This window comes from Psammomys obesus, unplaced genomic scaffold (genome assembly GCF_907164565.1).
Source record: "Psammomys obesus unplaced genomic scaffold, mPsaObe1.curated_primary_1811, whole genome shotgun sequence".
Lineage (NCBI taxonomy): Eukaryota > Metazoa > Chordata > Mammalia > Rodentia > Muridae > Psammomys > Psammomys obesus.
The window spans coordinates 26,021,573-26,032,102 of record NW_026596073.1 but is presented as its reverse complement, the minus strand read 5'-3'; the positions used below and the strand labels follow the sequence as shown (position 1 = coordinate 26,032,102).

Genomic DNA, 10,530 nt, shown 5'->3' with positions numbered 1-10,530 from the left:
TAAAATCAGTTTTCATCTCTCCCAGTCCCCCAATATCATATAAATGAGCAAAATCAAAGACACTGCATGGTGCCTCTTCTCCAGCTCATCCACAGCTCCAATATAAGTAGCACATGCTATGCACAGCGGGCACCCTGCCCCCATCATGCAGTCCTGGGGCTCACCTCTCAAACTCTCTGGTCTTTGTGTACTCTTGGGCTCCTTTACTAATCACTATTAAGAAATCTTGCGTCAGAACAAATGGCACACGTTCCCGTTTATAGCCAAATTTTTTCTTCTTGTGATCCAAAAAGTGCCCAAAATCTATATGAAACAGCTTTCAAAAATAAGACATTACATTTTAGTTTAACATACAAACGTAAAGATGGTGACTTAATACATTTCAAGAGCCTGAAGCACTTTAAAGGCCCCACCTGTCCATCATCCTTCACCATGATGTTGCTATTGTGCCGATCTCCAATCCCCAAGATGAAGGTCGCCACACAGTACCCGGCGCACGACCGAGTGAACAGATCAATGGCCGCATCATATCTGCAGAGGGAAATATACACCATGGGTGGTGTGGAAATGGAGTGGCTGGGGCCAAACTGGGGAAATATGGCTAAAGCTTCTCATTAATATCGGGGGGTGGAGCGGGGTATCTTAAGACCTGAGAAGTTTTGAGATTAAGTTTTCAAGGAAATTTTTAGATATTCCTTGACCTAAGTGTAATTCTTACCAAAATGAAAGAAACATCCCTCATAATTCTCTCTACATGGCATATGTATGTGTGGTGTGTGAAGGTCAGGTTAATACTGGGTGCCTTCTATTACTCACTGTTACTCATATAAGGATTTGTTTTATTTATGTGAAGTTTTGTGTGGATGTATACACACCTGTGGAGGTCAGAAGAGGGTGTAGAATCCCATGGAGCTAGAGATAGGCAGATGAAGCTGTCAGACATAGTGCTAGGAAGGAAACTGGAGTCCTTCGGAAGAACAGCAAGTGCACTTAACCAGGGAACCACCTCCTCAGTATCTCACCACCTCATGTTTTGAGAGAAAGTCTCTCACTGAACCTGGGCCTCAACAGCTGGCTGGACTTGCTGGCCAGCCAGCCCTCAAGATAGAGTAGTTCCTGCTCCTTGCCCCAAGCACTGGGCTACAGACTCGTACCAGGAGGCTTTATAAGGGTGCCAGAGATTGGCCTTAGGTCTCATGCTTATACAATAGTACTTCATCAGCTAAGTCATCTCTGCAGGCCCCGATTTTTCTTTTTTCTAAGATAGGGTCTTATACTGTACCCCAGCCTGGCCTTGAACTCACAGCAATCCTCCTGGGTTAGCCTGTTGAGTGCTGGGATAAGCCACAATCTCCAGGAGAAAAAGTGTGTGTGTGTGTGTGTGGGGGGGGGGGGGCAGGGTCTCACTATGTAGCCCTGACTAGCCTGGAACTCATTAGGCTGGCCTTAAACTCAAGAAAGATCTGCCTGCCACTGCCTCTCTGTGTAGCATAGGCTGGTCTGGAACTCAAATATCCACCTGCTTCTACTTCCTAAGTCCTGGGATTAAAGGCATATGCCAGCATCGATAGCTTTGAAATTAATTTCTAAAATATCATTTTTTAACAAATTAGAAATGTGAATGTAAGGTTATTTTTACTTTTAACTATATATCTATGTATGGGCATGTGCACCTGAGTACAGGCACCATGGAGACCAGAAAAATGCATCAGAATCCCTGGAGCTGCAGTGGCAGCTGTCTGTGCTGCACCTCATCTGGGTCCTGGGAACTGAACTTGGGTCTTCCAGAAGAGGAGCATGCACTATTATCTGCTGCACGTCTTCAGCACCAAACATTCATTTTGTTCATAAGGATTAAATGTAAAAGAATGTGAGATACAAGGTGAATAATCAAGATCCACCAAATCATAAGCAATTTTATTCACTCACAATAACTGTAAGGTTTCAGTGCAATTCAGTGGCTTCAAGGAGCCCACGGAGCCACTAGCATGTAAAAAACACAAGCGCAAACTCACATCTCGCCTTTGTTCTTGTCCTTGAGCCACTGATGCAGTGTGTGGCTGTTGAACTGCAGCGCCCCCTTCAGGCCTCCTTTGCACTGGATCTGCATGATGGTGTGAGAGTTTCTCACTACCTCAATAAGCCCCACACAGTCCCCAATGGACAGACAGCCATAAGGCAGCATGCTGGAAAATTGACAAAGGCAGAATTTTAAAACAGCAAGTATTTTAAATTAAAATAAAAACTAAAATTACATCATTTTCCTACTTCCTCCCCTTAACCCTTCTCATGCACATTACTTTGCTCTATTCAAAAATTCTTCATTTCTTTGTTGATACTTACAAACATACCACATACACATAAACACACACACACACACACACACATACACAAAGCCCTTCCTAAATATGTAAGTACAATCTGCTCAGGCCATATAATGTCACTTGTATGTATGTTACCACTTGGGATTCGACAATCAATTTGGGGGCTCTTCTATCATGGGAAGACTATGTCTCCCACTTTTAGCTTTCCTTAGTTACTTGTAGTCTTTGTCTAGGGTTCAGGCCTCAAGTGATTTCCCTCTTCCCCCATAGCAAGTCTACTGGTATCATCTTTGTTCAGGTCTTATAAAACCGATTTTTTTTTTTTTCTTCTGCAACAGGGTTTCTCTGTTTTAATAGCCTTGGCTGTCCTGGAACTCTCTTTGTAGACCAGGCTGGCCTCAAACTCAAGAGAACCATCTGCTTCTGCCTCCAAGTTCTGGGATTGAAGCCATGTACCACCACTCCCGGCTCTGAAAATATATTTAATAGGCTCAAAATATCTACATTCAATTTGTAAATTTATCACGAATGACCTTAATCTTAACTTACTCTTTATTTTCTTTTTTGTATTGACAATCCTATTCCTAAAAAGGTATGAGTTCACCCAAAACCAAATCACTGAGTGTTAATGTGCCATTTGTATGGAATAAAACAGCATGTATTAAATATATGTCTGGGTTAGATGGCCCACAGAAATTTTACAAAATATCTATTCACTGATTGTTCTGTGTGTGCCTGTACGAGTTTACATGCATTGCACAAATGGAGGAGCCTGCGAGGATTACAAAGGGACATCAGATCCCCTGCAACTGGAGTTACAGGCAGTTCAAAGCTGCTACCTGGATGCTGGAAAGCAAATGTAGGTCCTGTCAAGAGCAGCAACTGCCATGTAGCAGTGGCCCATCTCCAGCCTTGGAGCCAGCTCTGTGCTTATAAACATCTCTATAAGAAGTACACACGAGCAGACTCTCTTATGCTGATGTTGCTTTTTCTTTCTTTCTGAAAAGGGTTTTACCTTGTGGTTTAGGCTGGCCTCGAACTCAGACCTTCAGGTCTCAGCTTCCAGAGTGCATGATTATAGGTGTGTGCCATCACTCTTAGTTTATATGTCATGCTTTAATTAAGTACATGAAGAAACATCTATATATAGGTAGCCAGGAAAATGAAGGATAATAGGATGGCTTTCCCTGATTCTATTCTATAATTCAATAAAGTATTCGAGTTGCAATGTGGATTATAACCCTGTACCAATAAACTTCACGGTGACATATAGACTGACTTGTATCTGTGTGTTATAACATTAAAGACATTATGGGTTCCTGTACTGGTCATTAAAAAGATACTCTAGCTTGGGAGTTTAAAAATTTTTCTAAATGCTGATGCTTTTTTATATTATAACATAATAAAAAAATAAAACATATTTTTGGTTTGGTTGTGATATAATCTGGTCTACCTTAAACTGCCAATCCTCCTGCCTCACACTCAAGTACGGGATCATGTGTACACCATGCCCAGCCACAATTATTTATGCTACTACTAATCTCTTTCACAAAGTCTAAGCTAGGGAATACTGATAAACAGGTTTTTCACAATTCTAATATTCCTTCTAAAATCCAAATTTTTATCACTGTCAACAAAACCACCTTAGTTGTTTTCCTTCACAAGACGCAAGAAGGAGGTTCATCTTCAAAGAAAACACCTGCCAAACAGCTTATCTAATTTATGGCTTGTCTATTAGATGTTTTAGTTTTGCTATTTTGGGAACAGAAATTTGTTATATAGCCCTGGATGGTCCTGGACTTGTAAGGTAGTTCAGGTTGGCCTGAACTCTAGATTCTCCTGCCTTAGTATTTTGACTGCAGGGCTTATAGGGATGTATCTACACTTAGATTTGTCACTGTTTTTCAAGTAAAAATGGTACTCCATGAAAAGGCTAGTTTTACAACTTGCATCCATAAATGTTCTTCTGTGATCTAACCATATTTGGGGATATGGACGAAGTGGTTTTAGGTACTTCTTCCTTGTTCTTTTGAGTATTAAAGAGATAAGCAGTGCATGCCATCAAGATGGAGCCAGCCCTGACAGTTGCACAGCTCTGAAGTGCTCTTCTGCAGTCAACACAACTGGAAGGGGTTGAGATCTGAGGAGAGCTCTGATCAGACATGGAGAGTTCTGAAATAGGACTGAATGTACAGCTACAAGCCTATGGGAGCCAATGAGTAGAAAGTGATATTTGTGGGAGGCTCATATATTTGTATGCTTAGTCTCCAGCTGAAAAACTATTTGGCAAGGAAATGTGGCCTTCCTGGAGGGTGTGTTAATAGATGTAGGTTTTGAGGGCTCAGTTTTCTTCTCTCTGCTGCTGGGAGGTGGAGCAGAATGAAAAGTTTTCAGCTACTGCTCCAGCCCTGTGCCTGTCTGTTTTCTACCATGATGATCATAAACCAAACCTCTAAACCTGTAAGTAACTCCTAATTAAATGCTTCCTTTCAGAAGAGTTGCCTTGGTTGTGGTGTCTTTTCATGGTGACAGCACAGTAACTGAGAAAATGCCCACGAGACCAAAGTGCTTTAGAGCAGCAGCTTTTGCCTGTGTGGTTTCTATGGCTTTACAAGAGTCAAGCCTGAGAAGGAAGACCTATTAGAAGCAACAACTATGAGCACAGAAAACACTTCTGCAAAGTTAGGGGGACAGAATACAAATGATCACAAAAAACTGGGTAGAACCAAGAAACTGATAAAAACTTTAGTTGCTTTCCTAAGCTTTACTACAATATTAATTAAAAGGTAGCTTTAGAATTACTCAATTTCTGCCTGTAATCCCAGCACTCAGGGCGGCAGAGATAGGTGGCTCTTTATAAATTTGAGGTCAGCCTGGTCTACAAAGTGAGTCCAGGGCAGCCAAGGCTACATAGAGAAACCCTGTCTCAATTAAAAAAAAATTAATTCCTATGATGAACTTACTTCTAAATTTAATATTTTAAGATTGTGTGCGTGTGTGTGTGCCTGTGGGGGTCACAAGTGGGTGCTGGGTCTCTAGGGTTGGAGTCATAGCCAGATGCGAGCCACCCAATATGGGACCAAACTCCACTCCTCTGCAAGGGCAGGTGCTCCCTAACCTCTGGGCCATCTGTGCAGATTCACTGTTGCGCTTTAATAAGTTTGTTCTAACCCTAATGTTGACACTCCAAGGATGGGTAGTCTTAAGCATACATGAGACAGCTCTTTTCCCTTAGATGACTTTCATCAGCTACTGGGCCAAGCAAGAAAACAAATGAAAACACAACCAAGACCACCCCTTCTTAATCACTATAGCATTTTTTTTTTTGAGCTTTGAAAACATTTTTTTTAAAAGATTTATTTATTTATTATGTATACAGTGTTCTACCTGCCTGTGCATCTGCATGCCAGAAGAGGGCACCGGATCTCACTACAGATGGCCGTGAGCTACCATGTGGTTTGCTGGGAATTGAACTCAGACCTGTGGAAGAGCCGCCAGTGCTTTTAACCTGAGTCATCTCTCCAGCTCCATGTAAACATTTTTAAATATAGCTTCTGGAGGCTTCTACCACTAAGACTTTAGTTTACTCTCTTAATTTTCAACCCATGCTGATTACCTACCGAAGGTCAAGGCCTTGATTTTGCCAGATGTTCTCCATGATTCGAATGATCTGAAGGGTTAACATATCTTGCCGTAAATCTGAAATTCAAATACATGTCACTTAACACCACGACACTAGTTTCCAGATGGAAATAAAGAAATGTGTTTTAATTTTTAAAATCAGCTTTGAAAATATTTGCACAATCATCTGGGTAACAATATATTTTAAAAAGTTCCAAGTCTATTTAAAATATTTAACTTCATGAAGAATAGGGTCTAAATGTGGCCTACGCTGCAATACTGGAGTCAACAGTACTCACTGCTGAGTTTGCTCCTCTCAGGGGCCACTGGTGAGCCTCCTCTCTCCTGAAGCCCATTCTCCACATTAAGCAGGGCCTTGTTTTTTTTTTTTTTTAAAAGATTTATTTATTTATTATGTATACAGTATTCTGCCTGCATGTGTGCCTATAGGTCACAAGAGGGCACCAGATCTCACTATAGATGGTTGTGAGTGAGCCACAATGTGGTTGCTGGGAATTGAACTCAGGACCTCTGGAAGAACAACCAGTGCTCTTAACCTCTGAGCCATCTCTCCAACCCAAGCAGGGCCTGCTTCAATACTCTTTCAGAAGACTACACTCTGTCTCGTGGTTCTTTTACTTTTGTAATTATCTGTTGAATGTTCTTTTCCCAGACTTTAAGCTACAAGAGGGTAGGCTCTGTCACAGTCCCAAGGTCCAGCACACAGAATATTTAAGGAATAAATGCTATGCAAACCACTCTTGTACACAGGAAATAAGCCAAGGCAGACAATGATTCCAAGGCCCCTGATTCCAAAGGAGATCAAATTTCACCTCAACTGGGGAAGGCTGATAGTCAAATGGAGGTTGAGCTCAGGTCTTGACCGTCACCTTTTAAGGAGTTCTCTGAGATAACTTTTTTGATACAGAGTCTCATGTAGCCCTCAACTAGCTATGTAGGTGTAGAAGATCTTGAACATCTGATCTTCCTGCCTTCTTTCCCAAGTCTAGCTCAAACAACTTTGATGAGGAGATTGTTTCACTGTAGTATCAAGACTATCTTCACTCATCCTAATTCTGCCCATTCACCCTCCTGCAATGCCAGCCTTCCTCCAACCCAATCTCAGTATAGATCAAGAGGATGGACCATCTTCAGCCTCTTGGTCTTTCTTTTGGAGTCTTATATCCTGGGTGATTTCTTTCTCTTGCTAGTCTGGTTTCTCTCAATTTAATTTGTAGTCTGACCCAGGATGGATAAGGGCAGAGACATGCCAGTTTTGCTTTCCTACTTATGAATAATCACTGGGGGGATGGGAAGAAGCACTAGACTTAGAATTACAGGAATCAGACTTCAGTTATTTCCTCTGGTTGCTAAGATGCATAATAAGTGAGTTCCTTTTAGCGGAGGGTCCACCTTCAAGGCAGAAGTGTCTGCATGTATCTACTCTCTCCAGACCCTGGGTTCAGTGTCATTAAAGCATAGCATCCTATTCCCCAAATTCCTTCATATGCACACTGTAAAATATAAGACATTTTAATATTCTAGATTTTATACAGCAATCCTTAAATGGCTTTCAAAGGCTCCCTTGGTTCATAAATATCCTGTGTATAAAGACAGCAACATGCACACAGCATGAGCTCACTAGTGCTCTCCTCACCATCGCCATTTTTAAAGATGATCTCATTGTTCTGAAACAGTAGCTCTGACATGATGTCTGGGTTCTCCCAATTCAACCAGAGTGGCCTTTTTGCAGAGGACATAATCCGACACTCTTCAAGCCTGTAAGATAGTTGAAGACTTTACCAGGTGCCTTAGCTTTTTATACTTTTGGTCCTTGGGTTTACTTAAAACATATACCCAATATAGTTTTTTGAAGTGTTGTAAAAATTAAAACTTTTTCAGAAGAAAATAAACATTAATCTTTAAAATGTATATATAAAATTTCAACCAATATAAGAATATATAGTTGGCTTTACACAGACAATTCCCACTTCTTATTTATGATACCAGAACTTCTAACCATAGAAAGATTTAAACTATCATCAAAGTAACAGAAACTGACTCAAAATAAATGTAGCTCTAGTTAAGACAATTTTACTATTGCTGTTTTACAAGAACTAGAAGATTGGATTTTTGTTAAGACGTATCTGGAAAAATACTTAAATATACCAATAAAAGGCATTAACCTTACCTGAGGTTTCCTAGTTGGTGAGCAGGATTTAGAGGGGACAGAAAACCCTGCAAAGCATCCATGAAGTCTGGCTGTCTCATCTGTTCAACCAAAAACTTCATCTGTACCTGATAACGAAGCACAGTCCGAGTGAGGAGCGGTGTTCCTAAGGGGAAAGTAGCTGCTGTTTCAGTGCTATGAAGTCTGCTTCCACTCCCTGGGCCAGGCAAACTGTTGATTAGGAAGTCAAGACTGCAGCAGTATTATCAGTTGGGAACATGGTTCTGAACACAAGCTCTGCTGCTGTCTAAGCAAAATTACTCCATTACTGCCTGCAGATCAGTTGTGGCTTTTGCAAGGTGCGTTAAACCTGGCTGCTTTCACAGCTGAGTTCAGTAGGTAAGGCCAGACTATGCGATCTGAAACACCAACTATTTACTGCCTGGCCCATTAGTGAGAAAATCTGCTGATCCTTATTTGAGAAGAAAAACAAAAAGACCAGGCTACTTTAGATCTAAGCTTAATATTGTTGGTCTTTGTTTTTGGATTGTTAGGAAACTTCATTCACATGGTTAGGAAAAAAGACCTAGTAAGGCTGAAAGAATCTAGAAACCACTTGATATATAGACTCTGACACTATATGGAGTTTATTTTGCAGATCCATCCATTTACTCAGAACTATCAAGCAATAGTTGGTAGGTTTTAAAGGAAACATTCATTTCTTGTAAATAAAAAATGTGATAGAAAGGCTAGGGGCAGGAACTCATAGTTTTCCCACCAGAATCTGAATAAAGAAGTTTCCCCCCTTCTCTGTATTAAGTGAATAGCTAGAAAATCTCATCAGCTTTGACTAGGCAGCACTTTTGAGTACAGCTACAAAAGTAGATCTCTGTCTACTTCAATACTGACACAGAGCCTTCCACACACTACTATAAACACAGGAACTATTTGTATTTCCAGAGTTTAACTTCAGAACCTCACCATAATCTCACTTAAGCTGACAGTAAGTTGAGTGATAAACTCCAATTTCCTAATGAAGCCACTGGACAAGAGTCAATATGTGATATGAAGACTTTAACACAGAATACTTAACAAATTATCTGCTACAAAGCTTTTCAAAACTCTTGCAATATAGTTGGGTGTGGTGGTGCATGCCTGTAATCCCAGCACTCGGCAGATCGAGGCAGGCAGATCTCTGTGAGTTGGGGGCCAGCCTGGTCCACAAAGCAAGTCCAGGATAGCCAGTGCTATTATGCAGAGGAACCCTACTTAAAACAAACAAACAAACAAAAAACCAACCAAACAAACAAAAAAAAATCCTCTTGTGATATATATCTATCTATATATATATGCATGCAGTGCCTCGTTGCCCACGATAACATCATAAATAGCACAATTCTTTTTCACTTTTCTTTCTACATTTATTTACTTACTCATTTACATGAACCACATGCTACACCAAGCCTTGTTTATGTGGAGCTGGGGACTGAACTTGTGTGTTCATATACCATCAACAGCTACATCCTAAGCCTGTTCCACGTATTTTCTAATAATCTATATTTGAATCTATATCCTGCATTTTAAAAGAGTCAATTCAATCACATATTTTAGGGCATCTAAATTAATATAGTAACTTTCTTTTAGATTAATCGCAGCAACTTAAAAAAAGTTGTTTTTCTTTCCAGTATTACTAATATAGATGTTGGGGAAAAAAAAAAAACTATAATCAAGAGAGCGGACACGGGGTAAGATGATCAATCCTCATTTAGAAAGACAAATGGGATGTGCATTGAACGTATGACAGGAGTCTACTGCAGAAGGCATCTGAAAGACTCTACCTAGCAGTGTTTCAGGGCAGATGCTAGGACTCATAACCAAACCTTCGGCAGAGTACAGGGAATCATATGAAAGAAGGGAAATTAGTATGATGTGGAAAGGATAGGAGCTCCACAATGACCAAATATATCCGGGCACAGGGTCTTTTCTGAGACTGACATTCAACCAAGGACCATGTATGGATATAACCTGGAGCCACTGCTTGGACATAACCCGTGGTAGCTCAGTAACCCGTTGGTTTCCCATGGTAAGGGGAACAGGGACTGTTTCTGGCAGGAACTCAATGGCTGGCTCTTTGACCTCCCCACTCCCCCAAGGGAGGAGCGGTCCTGTTGGGCCACAGAGGAGGACTTTGCAGCCAGTCCTGAGGATACCTGATGGGAAAGGGTTGGATGAAAGGGGGGGAGGTCCTCCCCTATCAGTGGACTTGGAGGGGGGTGGGGGAGATCAGGGAGGGAGGGTGGGAATGGGAGGGAGGGAGGGAGTGGGGTACAGCTGGGATGCAGAGTTGACAAAATATAACTAATAAGAAAAAATAAAATAAAATAAAATAAAATAAAATAAAATAAAATAAAATAA

At 40.9% G+C, this 10,530-nt stretch overlaps 1 protein-coding gene across 3 annotated transcripts in view; it reads right to left on the bottom strand.

Annotated features, from left to right (window-relative positions):
• Pik3ca (phosphatidylinositol-4,5-bisphosphate 3-kinase catalytic subunit alpha) overlaps positions 1-10,530 on the bottom strand; it is a 79,563-nt gene that overhangs the window by 6,976 nt on the left and 62,057 nt on the right. For all 3 annotated transcript variants that reach the window (XR_008722283.1, XR_008722284.1, XM_055625893.1), the window contains exons 15-20: positions 8,137-8,243; positions 7,603-7,724; positions 5,945-6,023; positions 2,016-2,186; positions 414-531; positions 165-316 (exon numbers count right to left, since the gene is read on the bottom strand). Coding sequence is in view for 1 of the 3 variants with exons in the window: in XM_055625893.1 (XP_055481868.1) it covers positions 165-316; positions 414-531; positions 2,016-2,186; positions 5,945-6,023; positions 7,603-7,724; positions 8,137-8,243 (749 nt within the window). In the remaining 2 variants the exon portion in view is untranslated. The remainder of the gene's footprint in view (positions 1-164; positions 317-413; positions 532-2,015; positions 2,187-5,944; positions 6,024-7,602; positions 7,725-8,136; positions 8,244-10,530) is intronic.